This window comes from Tachysurus fulvidraco, chromosome 20, assembly GCF_022655615.1.
Source record: "Tachysurus fulvidraco isolate hzauxx_2018 chromosome 20, HZAU_PFXX_2.0, whole genome shotgun sequence".
Taxonomy (NCBI): Eukaryota; Metazoa; Chordata; class Actinopteri; order Siluriformes; family Bagridae; genus Tachysurus; species Tachysurus fulvidraco.
The window spans coordinates 8,639,550-8,656,245 of NC_062537.1; the positions used below are offsets into that span (position 1 = coordinate 8,639,550).

Consider the following 16,696-nt stretch of genomic DNA (forward strand, 5'->3'; position numbering starts at 1 on the left):
TCAAGCAACCTGTAGGGTCTTAGACAGAACTTATTTTTAGAAGCATTTGTTTTATATTGTGCTTCATCTTTTTCTCTATTTGTCTTTGCTACTTTGCCATCTCAGCTTAGGGAGCAGGCATCACCTGCTGACATTGTTGTACCGGATATATTTCTGCACGCAGTCTAACATCGGTAAGGCAGGGGTTTCTCGAGTGTTTCTTAGCTTTAGAGTTTTAAATGAATTCTACTTGGAGCCTTTTCTCAAAGTATAACCTTCTACATGTACGTTTGCAGCTCTTAGGGGATCCAGAGTGACTTACATATGTTTGTTGTGCTCTCTCCTAACCTATATGCGCATGCTAGTGCACTAGGGAATGTATTTTGCATGCCACCCAGGTTAGATGGAGGTTAGAGCAGCAAAAAAGAAAACAAGTCCAAGGATTAAAAAGGAAAAACGAAAGTGCTAATTCCAGACGAGGAGGAAGTTCAGTCCATAACTTGGATGTCGGTATAGAGGAGAGTCTTGATGCATTTCTTCAATCAGGGTACATTAAGAGGGTACATACTGGGTCCATTTAAGCAATGCTAGATGGGGTATGATATGTTTCTTAAGGTATAGTAGGTGAGTGCTAGTCTGTTTTTTTGGCTTTTTAGGCTAGTGTTTTAAATCTGATTTGGGTAGCTACAGAACAGCAATGGCGGGAATGCAGTGAATGAAAAATGAAAACATTTTCAGTTAACAGTTACAAAGGTTAGATGGCACAAAGGGACAGCCCTGCCAGGGGTAAGTTACAGTAACAAGCACCTGTCTGTCCTCTGTGGACAGAAATGCCCAGATCTTCTTGTTTTTTTTTTAAAGGTAAAAACTGTTGAATTTTTCCATGGAGCCTAAAAATATTTATTAGAAAGGGTCATATATTTAACTTTTTATCATTGACGTTTTCTAAAAGTCCAATATCTATGTCTTCTCCAGAGCCCAGGCTATGTTATTATAACATGTGTTGATGTTTATTAACAGAGGTAACTGTGTACCGCTGAAAGTTGTGTAGCAAACTAACACGGCCTTGTCATTTACTTGAATTCAAAATTGATGGCTGAAGCATGTTGGGGTATTAGTTTAACAAGGTTTTGTTAAAACGTGGGATTTTCCTACAAATAGTCTTCTGTAACCTTATGAGAATGTTGCCAAAATACCTAAATTAAATACATCAGTAGGTAATGTTTAATATTCCTCTGGCCACTGTGTTTTTTTTGCAATTGACTGTAAACCTATAGAGCTTTTGTTCCATCATTGTCAAGACCTCTGCACTCTGTGCCTATTCTCATATATTTATTTAATTATATGAATAATTATAATTATAAAATATTGTCTAAGTGACAGAATGATTATATTATGTAATATATTAGGTGGTAAATGCATTTGGGTTATTGTTATGCAATCATCACCGATTTAATTGTTCGCATTTTTTTTGTCAAGTGTTTTTTGGTCTTGCTGAAAACGAAAAAATAAGGCATCAAACTCAGATTAGAGTCCCGAGGGTGGCTTTTCACACAGTTTGAGTAAGAAGGCTGCCTTCAAAAGCTGAAAGTACTGTAATTATTATAATTGTCTTTTTTTTGAATGATTAACCATCTGTCTGTGTATGTGTTTGAACATGTTTATGTGTGCAACAGTTTAAGGTGTGTCGTGGCCCCCAGCGGTGTCTGTGAATGTCTGTCACCATGGCTAAGCGTGAGACTGGCAGCACAAGTCCAGTGGTGCGGCAAATAGACAAGCAGTTCCTGGTCTGCAGCATCTGCCTCGATCACTTCCACAACCCCAAAGTGCTACCCTGCTTACACACCTTCTGCGAACGGTAAAAAATTTCACACACACTCCACACACTTCTGTAACAGTCGGTAAGAGGAAATTTAGACGCTAGAAGTATATGATTAGACCAGTCCCCTGTAGCCAAACTTGGTAAATGCATGAATATGTGGTGTAAATTCCAAAATAGTTCAGTATTTCATCATGATGCCTATGGCTGTATGGTTTCTCTCTAAAATGTATTGATGCTTGAAGCTTGAGTACGGAGCTCTCCTTTATTATATGAGGAGGGTGAAGGCGAACATGTGCCTCCTTTGAGAACTGATGCACGTGCTTCTTCACAGTGTAACACATTCAGAAACCTTTTCCTTGCTATCATGACTAGAGCATGGGATTCCTTCATGGTTGCCATTGCCTAGCCAAAATGACCCAGTGAATGGATCTGGCATGAATGGCTTCTGACTTTCCCTTGCTTTGGCAGAAAGGCAGCATCTTCCCCTGGTGATATGCCCTTAGCCAGTGTATAGCGCCAGGGCTTCTGTGGTCTGACAAACCAAAATAGACAGAGCCACTGGATAAATATAATCCTTCGTTCTCCGTGTCTCTTACACATCCTTCTTTAATTATACTGACTCATTCTTTTATGTCCTAGCGGTGTCTTCTTTTATATCTTTTTCATATTTCACTTCGATATCACTCCTACTCTTTGTACAGTTCTTTCCCTTTCTCCCTCACAGGTGCTTACAGAACTACATCCCACCGCAGTCACTGACGCTGTCGTGTCCAGTGTGCCGACAGACCTCCATCCTGCCTGAAAAAGGTGTAGCAGCACTGCAGAATAACTTTTTTATTACCAATCTGATGGAGGTGCTTCAGAGGGATCCAGGATGTTCTCGTCCTGAGGCGTGCAATGTGCTGGAGTCTGTGAGTGCAGCAGCTGCTGGGAAGCCTCTTTCCTGCCCAAATCATGAGGGCAAGGTAAGCTTCTTACTGATCAACAACTGATATAAAAAGAAATATATGAACCCACAACATTTTATTATTATTATTATTTTTAAACCTAGCACTCATTTATATATTATAGGGTGTAGCTCGATTAATTTGTAGGAAGCTTACATTACAAGTGACACTGCTGCTTACAAATATACATGGAAGATTCTCATACAAATAAAAGGTGCATCCTTTCATTTCAGCAGGTCTTTGCAAGATTCTTAAGCTTATTAACAAATGAGTTCTATTCTATTAAAAAAGTAAATGCCAGCACCTTTGCATATGTGCAACCGACGAGGTGAAAAAGGCAAGTGGAAGCTTCTCATAGCTTTAAACACCAAGAAAGCAGGTTACTAGAGAAACTTCTTCCCTCAGAGACTCAAATCCTCTTATTTTCTTTAGCCAGTAGACCCCTGTTTTAGATCTGAAACACGTACAGTATATTACCCAAACACCAACTCCTGATACCGGTAAGCCATGCTTGTTTTAATCCCTTGGTTCTGGATTGCTTTGCCATGACAGCATGCAGTGTAGATGTTTGCTGATTCTCTCTGCAGGTGATGGAGTTTTACTGTGAGTCGTGCGAAACAGCCATGTGTTTAGATTGCACAGAAGGGGAACACAGAGAACATGTCACTGTCCCACTGAGGGATGTTCTGGAACAGCACAAAGCAGCACTGAAGAATCAGCTGGATGCCATTCGCAACAGGTACCACACTCCCTTATGGTCAAATCAGAGACCAAAAGAATGTCAGTTTTAGGTGGGAAAAAATACTTTAAGCTTTAAAAGCTGATGGATATTTTTGCGATCTCAAAACCATACACAAATCCTAACAAGTATCTAACCATAAAAGACTTTTCCTGCTTCCATCATAAAAATAACAAATGTTAAACCTTCATTGTCCCTTCATAGCAGTGTGGATAAAACTTTAAATTCAAGAGTGATTGGTTCTAAATATCTATTCCCTCTTAAATAATTAGGTGATAATATATTTCTGAGTTTTAAACAAGTTTGTCCGAAACATTTAACACATGAAAATAATCAATGGTGAGTTGCCATTTATTACCCTTTTTCTATAAGTTTAAATATTATTATTTATCCCTTTAGATTGCCTCAGTTGACGGCTGCAATTGAACTGGTGACTGAGATCTCCAGGCAGCTGATGGAACGAAAGACTGAAGCAGTGAATGAGATAAGCAGTACATTTGAGGAGCTGGAGCGGGTTCTGCACCAACGTAAGACTGCCCTCATCACCGACTTAGAGAACATCTGCAGCTCCAAACAGAAGGTCAGAAACAGAGTTCTACCTTAGTAAACATGAAAACAGTAAACTTTGTCCTGTTTTGCATACTAATGTAGCTCTATACTGAATGTCATCAAGTAAAAGTACACATTGATTAAAAAGCCCAGCCATGCTGCTGCATCTAATACAGTATACTTGTACAAGAAGAACACCAACCACCATGCCTTTTATTTCAAAAAATGAGCTTGTATCTATATATCTTGTCAGCCGTTGTTGTATGAATGGCAGTTTCCAGTGATGGACAGGGTAAATTGGTGCTGACAGATTTTGCACTGCAGCAGATGGGCTCCAGTCAGTAACTGTGTACTTATTAAATGCACCTCTGTGTATTTGTACATGATGATCAGTGTTTGAAGATACTGTATAAATAAGGAATTAAACCTACTTTGTGTGCTGTTTTCATAATAGTTATTTTACTTATATTTCAATACCAGCATATGCCGGAGTGTTTGATTCCACTTATACCACGACTATTTTCCAGGGACTGCATTTTTTTAATGTATTAAAGAACAACACTTCATTTTTAATTACAGTTGCATTTAATGTCGTCATGTAAACAAAACTCCTTAGTTTCTGGTATTTTATAACAGCTATAAATAGTTATGCCTTCACCATATATTTATATATAATAATTAAATAAACATAAAGACAAAATAAAATGACAAATTGTCATGTTACTGAATAACAGCAAAGGCTTTCATCTTGAACACTGTTTTTTCAGAGTATGTTTGGGTAAGATCTGTTGTGGGACTTTTTGGGAGTTGTGGGAGTTTTTACAAAATGTAAATAGTGATATTATTTTGTGTTTGCAACAATTAGATAAGACCATTTACATATTTTTTTCCAAGTAAAATCACTGAAAATGCCCTTTTCTGGACTGTTTGAGAAATTCCTCATATTCTTCCTTATTGTCTCTGGTATGTGTGTAAAAGGTTCTGCAGTCCCAACTGTTATCCCTGCAGCAGGCGAAAGAACATATTGAGAGTAGCTGCAGCTTCACAGAGCAGGCTCTGAGCCATGGGGGTGCTGCTGAGGTGCTTCTTGTGCAGAAGCAGATGGGGGAGCGTGCAGGCGCTCTGGCCTGTCACACCTTCCCTGAACGGCCGCATGAGAACGGACACCTGCAGTGCCGCCTAGAGACAGAGGGCTTACGCCGCTCCATCCAGAACCTTGGGGTCCTGATCACCACTAGTGCTGTTGGACACACTAGCGTGGCCACCGGAGAGGGCCTGAGGCACGGCATCATTGGCCAACACAGCACCATCACCGTTACCACCAAGGACAAGGAAGGAGAACTAGTGCGAAGCGGTAATGCGCTTCTAAAAGCAGATATCAGAGGGCCGGAAGGAAGCAAAGCAGTCGAGGTGGAGGTAGCGGACAATAAAAACGGCACATATGAAGTGGGCTACACGCTTAGGAGTGAGGGAGAGTATTCTTTCTCACTGATGCTTTATGGCCAGCCTGTAAGAGGGAGTCCATTCAGACTGCGGGCCGTGAAGCCCAGCGACGTTCCTCAGTCTCCTGAGGATGTGAAACGGAGGGTGAAGTCACCCAGTGGAAGTGGAGGACATATCAGGCAGAAAGCTGTACGAAGACCCTCCAGCATGTACAGCACCACTAAGAAGAAGGAGAATCCTATTGAGGATGAGCTTATCTACAGAGTAGGTAAGACCACTGAGATCCAGTGGATTGTCTAAAGACGTTTGGCTCCTTTATTTCAAGCTGTCTTTATTGCCATATAGTGATAATAGGTACACTTTCTTTACTTCATCTTTTCTTAAACCCGCTACACTGTTAAATGATGCACAAACTCTGTGTGTGTAACAGGCACGAGAGGCAGAGAGAAGGGCGAGTTCACTAATCTTCAAGGTATCTCTACCTTCAGTGGCAGAGTTGTAGTAGCAGACAGTAACAACCAGTGTATTCAGGTGAGACCAGTTTATTAGCTAACCTGCAGTACACACTCTGTTTGGGCCTAAATAACAAAATAGTCTGTATCACATCACCAAGAAGTATAAGAAATTATTATGAATTAAGTCTTTCTTTTCTAAAGAACTTTTTTGTGTATTTTTATTTTAGATAGGTACGTGTTGAAAATGTAAAACTCTCTACACTAGTCTAGACCTCAAGTAACTCAAATAATTCACTCAAGAACAAAAACAAAAATATAATTTGTCTACTTTGTATTTTGTTTGTTTAATTTTCAATTATATACAATTTTATTTCTATAAATAATTTTCATATTGCTCATACATGAAAAAAAGATAAAATTGTACTTATTTATTTGTTTTTTATTTATTCTAAATTTAACTGAAAATTTCTGTGTAAAATATATATTTTCAGTTAAAGAATGTTAGTTATGGAATATAAACTTTCTTTCAATCAGCAAAGTGTAAAGAGATGTCTGGGAAAGCCAGGTGCCCTACACACCGTATTTAAAGTCCTCATTTTGCCATGTTTCCTTTGCCTAGGTGTTTACTAACGATGGACAGTTTAAGCTGAGGTTTGGCGTGCGAGGTCGCTCACCAGGGCAGCTACAACGACCCACAGGAGTGGCAGTAGACATGAATGGAGACATCATAGTAGCTGATTATGATAATCGATGGATAAGCATCTTCTCCTCAGAAGGGAAGTTTAAGGTAAGAACTGGGTGACTGCAGAAACCAACACTGGCACATGGGAATGAATAAAAATTCTAATATCTATAATAGATTCTGGTAATATTATTTCTAACAAGATGACAGCATACATCATTGGAAGATTTAGAGTTTTGTCATGTTATTACTTCTCGTTTCCCTAGTCTCAGCTGTTATCTCTTATGAGCAGTACACGAAGAGGTTTATTATTTAAACTGGCTTTATATAGCACTGGACGCTACATACAGAGCCTAGGCATGATAATAGAGTGTAAAGAATAAAACTGGGTAGAGAAGTTGTGCTGTTTTAGGTTCTAACAGTACCCCAAAACTCTTACAGAAAGCTTCAGTGTATCTGCTGTACAATGCACAATTTATCTACAAAAAAAAAATGTAGATAATTAATATAGACAATATTTCTTGAATTAATCTGGAATTTTGGTATTATATTAATCTTGTATGATATCTATGTATAATATAAAAAAAGAATTGCTATTATATTTCTTATATTCTGTAAAGCTGCTTTGAGACAATGTCAATTGTTAAAAGCGCTATACAAATAAATTTGAATTTAATTAAATTTATATGAAACAAAGCTGCCAAAGCTGCTCTTCTAGAAAAAGACCAGATCAGATTGTAGTACAATTGGATTATAACAGATTTGATTTTAAATTTATTTACACTTATCCAGATTTCAAGAGGCATAAACATGACTGTGCTTAAATGTAGTGTAGTATGTTAAACACGTGGAGTATTGTTAGTTTATTTCTTTTTCTTTCTTTTTTTTTTAAATCAACCAAGAACAATTCATTCGTATACAATGGAGAGGAAAAAGGTTTGGGTGTGATCTCTGTTCTTAAAAATAAACTAGATATTGAAATGCATATTTTACATAACCTGTCATTTTAAAAGAATCCACAAATGACTAAATATATCACGTCTAAGCATAGCCAGGGAGTAAACATGGATGGCAAAAATAGGACACACAACCCTGTGTGTGGGTTGATTTACAGAGCTACTCAGTCCAGTTGGCTGTGGGACAAGTTAGGTTGTTATGATCAGTAATGGATATGGTGTACCCCATATCCTCCCCAGATACAAGTACAGGATCTTTTTCTCCTAAATGCTAAAATACCCTTGCTGTGACCAATTACAGGCCTATGTTTATGCAATGAGATTATACAGGAAGCTGTGCTCAGCAATGGTCATAGTTGTTTGGCCACTATTTCACTCAGGAGGAAGGTGTGCTATGGTGTGTGCTACAGTTCTGTACATAGATCTATGTATTTTCCTATTGTATGACTTTCCTATTACTGTCTTTGTGCTCAGAATAAAATCGGTGCTGGGAGGCTAATGGGGCCGAAGGGCATTTCAGTGGATCGGAACGGTCACATCATTGCTGTAGATAACAAGGCGTGCTGCGTCTTCATCTTCCAGTCCAACGGGAAACTGGTTACCAGGTTTGGTGCAAGGGGCTCGTTGGACAGACAGTTTGCAGGTACTGATGTAAAACATTCAGGTTCAGCTCAAGAACTTTACAGCTAGCAGTATAGGCACATTTTATACAGAATAACATAAGGTTTGTTTGTGCATTTCTCAGCTTGGTTAAATATGGCATTAAGTGTTTGTGTGACTTTAAACCCAGCTTGTATAATGATGGATCTGTGCTGTGATTACTGTTTGTTTTCGAATAATCAACTTAATTCATTGTTTTCACTTAGTGGTTTGGCTTTAAACACCAGAATTGCACGGAACATCAGACTGTGAAACAACATATTGCACATGTTCTTTAAAACCAAGCTGGTTAGTCCACATACTGTAGAAGAAATAACATAGAACAAAATTATTATAATTATTATTATGATGATGATTATTATTACTATCATCATCATTATAATTATTCATCAATATTATTATTTAATAAATATATAATATCATGTATTTATTATTTACTAAATGTATCAGTGTTCGCAGATAATGTTTTTTTTATTCCATTATTTTTTGTTTTTAGAAGTTTGGCATTCTTGTGCATATAAATTCTCACAAATTACAGTATCCTTTATTTTAAGAGACTTGATACTCTGTTTTAACTTCTGTTTTTATTGTAAAACCTGGGGATTTAATATATTATGTCATTAATGTAAACAAAATACCCCAGTGTGTCAAACTGGGGGACAAGAGATTAGTTTGAAAAAAATATTTCTTTTTAAATTAAATATTTTTAAAATTATTTCTTTGCTGTGAAATCCATAAATTTGTTCTGGTGTTATCAGTTGCCATCAAATGTCTAATAATTAGTTGAATGGAGTTCTCCTGTATGCAGTGAAAGTGGCATGTCTTAGTAGAAATACACCTGATCATGGAAGGCCACAGAGTATAAATAAGTGCCATAAAGGGTCTTCAAAACGAGTCTGGTAGAAGTTTGGAAAAAATATAGTGTGGTTTAGTTATGAAAAGAAATATCCGACTTTCTTTAAACATCATGCAGAATACCATTGAATCCATTAGTAAAGATGTAAAGATGATTATGTCTAGTGAAAGCCATCCACTAAAAATCAGTGACTGGGTATAGAGCAGCTAAGGAATAGCCAAGCTATTCAAAAGATAACCACAGCCTGGACAAGCCAGCTTTGGAAATAAAGTCGATGGGGAAACTTTTTGGTCTCGGCACAAAGTGCTACCTTTGTGGAAACCCAAAACTCTAAGAACACCATGCTAACAGTGAAGCGTGGTGGTGGTAGCCTTGTGGGATGCTTTTCATAATGGACTGTGTAAGGGAAGGAGTCAAAAGGCCATGGTGGAGGTTCATCTTCTGACAAGACATACCAACAGAAACTGAATGTTTTTGAATGGCCAGTATGTGTGTGCTTTTTTCTTTAGTTAATCTTTGTCACAATAATAAATGCCCCTTTGAATGTTAGATACTGTATAAATCAAATGTTTAAATCTCAGTTAAGACCATTTCAATTTTAGGGTGTAACACAACAAAATGTGGAAAAAAGTTAATTTATTAGAAATAAAAATTTTGCATCACCTTTGTAAATAATAATAATAATAAAAAAACATACTTCATTTTACAAAGTACTACATCTGAGCCAGGCCATTTTATGACAATGTAGGATGTAATACTGTATATAAGAAGCATCGTAATGGCCAGATTTACCCAGGCTTCAGTTCCAGTGTGTAAAGTAATGTAGACGTGTCTCTGTTCTGCCCTCCTTTCTGTTATTCAAAAATATTCATGATCCTTCTATGCTCATTCATTATACTGTCTTTGAATTGCTTTGACTGCCAAACCATTTAATGTAGAGGACATGTAAAGATCAAGCATTTGCTGCCACCTCTAGTTTACTCAGCTCACTGCTTTCATTGTATTCTTATTTATATTGTCCAGTTTTCTTAACCCTAATTAAAAGTGCATGTGGATGTGTGCTACTGCCCCCTATTGTGTGAACGTGTAGAAACATTGAGCTGCTTATTGGACTTTGCTTGCTTCTTTCATTCAAATTTTGGCAGATGCCCTTCTGCTTGCTTGTGTTGTTTTTGTTTTTCTTTTCTTGTCTCTTTTTCCCTCCTGACCCTTTGTGTTTTGTCCCTTATTTCTTTTAGAAAAAAGTGGTTCAAACTTTAAACAGGAGCAAAAGCTTAGTAAATCTGGCCCTGGGTTCAGTAAGTATGGAGCGCAGTACAACGCGTTGTGTTGTGTCTAACATTCATCCCCAACTACTGAAATCTGAATTTAAAATTTTTTGATCAGCCTATTTTTATCTTGATTTTGATAATTTAGTTAGAAACCAATCATAAATGTTTATCAATACAAATTTAGTATGTTCCAGAGTGGTATGTTATTTAGCATTGTACATCATTGCTATGAAATCATTTGAGAAAGCAAGTGAATTTATTCTATCAGTTGTGCTTTTGTTGGTTAATGTTTTGAAATGTCTGATTTTTGATCACAGTGGACACTGTTCCTGGAGATCACATGATCGCATCAGTGCACATGTTTAATGTCTTATTGTTTTTCCTCCATGTGTCTTTTCAGGTCCACACTTTGTGGCTGTCAACAACAAGAATGAAATCATAGTAACAGACTTTCATAATCACTCGGTTAAGGTAAGGATAAGCTGATAAGCATAATGTTTTTATTAACATTTTTATATATAAGCCCAGTACATGCACACACAAGCACAACACATGCATGGTGATTAGTTTTTGAGAAAGCCGTCCATTATAATGGTGATTGTGCTTAGATAAGATTTCTGCTTTTTGCTCAGGTGTTCAGTGCAGATGGTGAATTCCTCTTTAAATTTGGCTCACATGGTGAAGGAAATGGGCAGTTTAATGCCCCAACAGGAGTTGCTGTTGATGCAAATGGGAACATCATTGTAGCAGACTGGGGTAACAGCAGGATACAGGTATTAATCCTCAGCAGTTACACTACACGCACGCGCACACAATATCAGCTGCAAAAAGTTGTGTCTACATAAGGAGCACTGAAAGCAAAAGCATCAGTTCAATAAAACCAAAATAATATTTCAACGAATATAGTAGTGTCTTATTGCAGTCTAAGTATAATGTGGTAAAGATGCAAAATGGCCGTCTTTAGTGAATTCACACCTTATGTGATATGAGCAGTGATCTAGACCTGCCTGAGCCATCCTCATGCCCTATTTAGATTGAAGTTCTTATCACTTGCTGAGAGCATGGCTCCACGTGGATAGTTTACGTGATGCACATTTTCACTATACGGTATACAGTTACAAATAGGTAATGTTTATAATTACACTATCCGTTGTCACCCAGATAAGGATGTGTTGCGTTTTGAGTCCTTTAGATGTTTGTTGTTTCTGGGAGGTTTTTTGCTACCATCATCTCTGGCTAGGGTCTAAGCTGAGATTAAATTATTGGTGATTATTAATTGTGTGTGTGTGTGTGTGCAGTTTGCTTTATTATCAGGGGCTTCCTCTACAGTAGGTACAGTAGTCTGGTTTCTTCCCCAGTCCAGAGACAATTTGGGATCTGTAGGCTGATGGAAATCTCTAAATTATCTGCTGTCTGTGAATTGGGTCAGTGTGACAAGGGTGTGTGTGATTCCTGCAGTTTGCCACCCCATTCAATGTGTCCACCACCTTGTATCCCCAGTCCATTAGGGTAGACTCCAGACTCCCCACAACTCTGTGGTACAGAAACTGCTTGGATGTTAGTGTAAAGTGTTCCCACTTGAGTGTCTTCGAGAGAGCACCATGCAGTGTGTTTTTTTTTTTTTTTAGTATCATAACAAGATTCATGTTTTATTATTAACTTACAGAGATGGCAAAAACCTTGAGGAACCAAACTCGAGAGATTCCATCCTCATCTGAGTAACACCGAAGATTGCGATTATAAATAATTTCCTTTCTACAACTGTATACAGTATATTCAGATGGTGTTGTGTAACCAGGAGCTTTTGAGTAACTTATAAATCAGAATAATTGCTGAACTCATTATAGATTTAACACTATTTAATTCCTGCTGAAGTCTAAAAATTACACTTTCACATTAGTTTCTTGATAAAAATGAAGCATTCTTTGTTGCTGATATTGTATGCAGTGCGGTGTGATCTGAATCTTAAATAATAAAATATTTAAACATGGTGATTCAGATAAAGTCCTTATAAGTCATCATATTCCTAAATCTCACTTCAAGGCTCTCTCTCTCTCTCTCTCTCAGGTGTTTGACAGCTCAGGCTCTTTCCTGTCCTACATAAACACGAGTGCAGACCCGCTGTATGGGCCGCAGGGTTTGGCGCTGACGTCTGAAGGTCACGTGGTTGTTGCAGACTCGGGGAACCACTGTTTTAAAGTGTATCGCTACCTGCAGTAGTGCTCAAGCTCTCCCTCTTTCTCTCTCTTCTATGGTTTTGCACGTTCAGCTAAAATCAAATTCCTTTAACCAAACTAAAATGGATGAGCAGAAAGCACAAGAACATTTTTCTTTCACAGTTCCCCCCCCCCCCTCCCCCAGTATAATGGTGAACTAAGACCTTAAGGTTGTTTAGGGTGCATTTGAGAGAGTGACATAATAAGCACATTGTACACTTTGTACAGAAATAGGTTGAAAAGAAATCAGAATCATTTGTATACAGCACTTTCTCTGAAGCATGCATTCATAAAGCCACAGTAGTGTTAACATTTCTGCCATTTGGTAACTGCAGATATTTTTACAAAATAATTTCAAATGGCTCAAAAAAATACTTGAATAATTGATTCCATAGTTACATGTAAACGTTTTCCTTCAACCTAATTCCAGAACTTGTACATAAACACATGCAGAAGAAAATTCTATATTAATTCAAATATATTTTCAGGGATTTCCAAAAGTCTGCAGTTAAGACACTTGTTAAAAAAAAAAGAAAAAAAAAAAAAGGACTTTTGAATTACGTGTTATTAAGGAATGAACTCTACATTATGGTGCGTTATGAGTTATATATTTAACAACCGTTACCAAATTTCAAGGAACATTCTGTTTATACAGTTGCAACGCTTTATGAATACAGGCTTGACAGAATTTCACTTTTAAATCCAGTGTTTTAACTTTTGCTAGTTTCTTAGATCAGCAATGAATTTAGGCCTGATCCCTGTCAGCTTTACTTCCCATCTCTCTGCAAAACACACTCACCCTCTTTGTCTTTTTGAGTGCAAACCCCAGTGGTGGATATTGATGCCTGTGTATTTGTATCTATGCGCATAAACAAGTGTCTGTATATATGCATATGTGTGTATATATAAATAGGAGGATATATAAATAGGAGAATATATATATAGTGTTCAGCGTAAATGAGTACACCCCCTTTAAAAGCTAATTTAACTTATAACATAATTATAACAATAATTTACTTTAAAATACACATTTTTCAGTTAGGGTGATGCAAAAATGAGTACACCCCACAAGTAGACTACATCTAGTACTTTGTATGGCCTCCATGATTGATAATGACAGCACCAAGTCTTCTAGGCACGGAACGGACAAGCTGGCGACATTTTGCAACATCCATCTTTTTCCATTCTTCAAGAATGACCTCCTTTAGAGATTGAATGCTGGATGGAGAGTGATGGTCACCCACAGGTATTCAACTGGGTTCAGATCATGAGACATACTTGGCCACTGAATCACTTTAACCCTGTTCTTCTTCAGAAATCCAACAGTGGCCTTAGATGTGTGTTTAGGATCATTGTCATGTTGGAAAAATGCACGACGACCAAGGGCACGGAGTGATGGTAACACCTTCTCTTTCAGTATAGAGCAGTACATCTGTGAATGCATGATGCCATAAATGAAATGCAGCTCCCCGACACCAGCAACATTCATGCACCCCACATAAGGATACTGCCACCACCATGTTTCACTGTAGGCACCATGCATTTTTCTTTGTATTCCTCACCTTTGAGATGCCATACTGTTTTGAAGCCATCAGTTCCAAAAACATTTATCTTGGTCTCATCACTCCAGAGTATAGATACCCAGTAGTCTTCATCTTTGTCAGCATGAGCCTTGGCAAACTCAAGGCAGGCTATTTTGTGCCTGGCCTTTTGGAGAGGTTTCTTTCGTAGACGGCACCCATGCATGGCATTCCTGTGCAGTGTACGCCGTATTGTGTCACGGGAAAAAGTCTTCCTGGTTTGGCTTTCTACTTCTTTAGATAACTGCAGTGAATTTGCATGACGCTCCTCTTCCGTGGACGACCTGGACGTCTCTGTGAGATGGTTGCAGTTCCATCTTTTTAAAATTTTTGTACCACTTTTGCTACAGTATTCTGACTGATAAGTAAAGCTTTGCTGATCTTTTTGTAGCCTTCACCTTTCTGGTGTAGAGAAATTCTTTTCGTTCTCAGGTCTTGTGACATTTCTCTTCCATGTGGTGCCATTGCTGACAGCATGAAATGGGATGTAGCCTAACACCCTTTTATAGTCCACTGTCTGCTGGACACCTGTGTAGTGAATAATTAGACTCAACTGTGGTTGAATTCTTGTTAAATTAGACATTTGTTGTCTACAATTTTGCTTTGCTCCACAGACTTTCAGTGGGGTGTACTCATTTTTGCATCACCCTAATTTGAGTTAAACTGAAAAATGTGTATTTTAAATTAAATTATTATTAACTTTAATGTTATAAGTTAAACAGATGTTATATTAAACTTAGTCTTGTTAACATTTTGGACAATTGTTTTGTGTTCATTGAGATATTGTTTCAAATGTTACTTTTTAAAGGGGGTGTACTCATTTACGCTGAACACTTTATATTCTGTGTGTATATATATATGTGTAATCTGTAAATGGTACCACACTTTGGCTTCCCGTCATCTTTGTCACATGATGTCATTTAGCTGACGTTACACTTCAGACTGCTGCGTTTACAGAAAAATGCAGCAGGAAAAAAAGCACCCGGATTATTTTTCTATTTCATTTCATTATGCTTCGTTAAGTTTCAAGTTGTCCGCTAAAGAAACAAACAAACAAAAAAGAACCCTTGGTGACTGAAGTGAGGGGAAAAAAGAAACAGCAATGGTTTAGATAAATGTTTGTTAATCGCACTGCACTGCGTTTGCACATCGAGTCTCAGACTCAGAATATCTTTTGTAAATAATCCTAACAGTTTTTACATCCGATACATCATAGTGCTTACTGTTGCTTAATCAGTATTTAATGTTTTTTTTTTATTTATTTCATGTTTTGTACAGATTTTGTTGTCCCCCTCTACTTTTTTTTGGGGAATGAGCCCTGCATAAATCTCACCAGCCAAAGCTTTTAACTCTCTTTTTTTGTACATTTTTCCCATTGCTTTTGGGCCTCAGCCATTTGTCTTGAGGTATTGTAGAAGGTGTTTTTCAGACTGGAACAGACGTTCATTATTCTTTTTAAAATATACACTCATTACAGACAGCTTTTTAGGTGGTGTTTCTGGATTGCAGTTAAAAACCTGGAAACGTTCTGCATGTTGAGGTTGTTTCAGCAATGGGGATATTTAATGGGTTTTGTTATATCTACTAACTGTAAATGACTGTGATATTTCGTATTTCTGTCTCACGTCAGACGTCTCAGAGCAGTGGTTCAGTGGTGGGGACGTGTTGCTCTGCACATGTGTTTTCGTATTAATCAGGCTTCGATTCATTCACACAGGTCTCCAAATCGTTGTGCATCTCAAACATTAGACTGTAGCGAGTTATTCATCTACTCCTTAGATTCGTTCATAGTTTTTAAAAAAAAAAAATCTTACAAGAACTTTTGAGAGTTTGACAAGTCATACTTTACACTGCTTGACTTCTGAATGATACTCGAGTGCATTTTTTTTCACACTTTATATCATAAAGTAGTGCCCAGGTGTAAATCAGTTCATTACTCCTCAGTGCTAAAGCTGACACAAGCCTGTAGTGCATTATAGGAATGGCTTCTATGCATTGGAGCAGTTTTAAAATAGCTAATACAGTAGTTTAGTTAGAGCGTTAAGAATGAAAGTTCTAGCTTTTGGGACAAAGCAACTCGTTTTTGAGTAACAGGACAGATCCATAGTCAGTTTCTGTCTTCCAGAATTGTGTGTGAGCAAAAAGAGAATAAAAATAGCTGAACCTCGTCTGAGATGCACAACATACATGCACATGGCATAAACATCATGAACTCCTTCCAGAACATAATTTAGAACCCACCTTTAACTAGAAATCATTCAATAACCCAAAGTATTGTATATGAAAATTTCAATGTGTTCGCTGATCGATTCTAACAGTGTGTAATTAAAAGTGTAAATATAAAGTTATTTAAACACCTACGCATCTCTTTGTGGTTTACAACATCTCTCTCTCTCTGTCTCTCTCTCTCACACACACACACACACACACACATTTTGCAAAATGTGCCCCATAGATTTTTTTAAACCCACCCTCGAGGTTGTCACAGTAGAACCCAAGAGCTTCTCTGAGCTCTCAAAGCTTTTTGTTACACCAGTGAAA

At 37.6% G+C, this 16,696-nt stretch overlaps 1 protein-coding gene across 5 annotated transcripts in view; it reads left to right on the top strand.

The window, feature by feature from the left end:
• Nucleotides 1-16,513, top strand: part of trim3b (tripartite motif containing 3b) — a 31,696-nt gene extending 15,183 nt beyond the window's left edge. For 4 of the 5 annotated variants that reach the window (XM_047804632.1, XM_047804631.1, XM_047804633.1 and 1 more), the window contains 12 exons: nt 1,656-1,837; nt 2,526-2,766; nt 3,336-3,487; nt 3,887-4,067; nt 5,015-5,747; nt 5,910-6,010; nt 6,554-6,721; nt 8,047-8,215; nt 10,327-10,386; nt 10,760-10,830; nt 10,992-11,132; nt 12,427-16,513. In XM_047804632.1, the coding sequence (XP_047660588.1) occupies nt 1,692-1,837; nt 2,526-2,766; nt 3,336-3,487; nt 3,887-4,067; nt 5,015-5,747; nt 5,910-6,010; nt 6,554-6,721; nt 8,047-8,215; nt 10,327-10,386; nt 10,760-10,830; nt 10,992-11,132; nt 12,427-12,579 (2,316 nt within the window). In that variant the 5' untranslated portion in view covers nt 1,656-1,691 and the 3' untranslated portion in view covers nt 12,580-16,513. The remainder of the gene's footprint in view (nt 1-1,655; nt 1,838-2,525; nt 2,767-3,335; nt 3,488-3,886; nt 4,068-5,014; nt 5,748-5,909; nt 6,011-6,553; nt 6,722-8,046; nt 8,216-10,326; nt 10,387-10,759; nt 10,831-10,991; nt 11,133-12,426) is intronic. The other variant, XM_047804634.1, reaches the window with a different exon arrangement.
• The last annotated feature ends 183 nt before the right edge of the window (nt 16,514-16,696 follow it).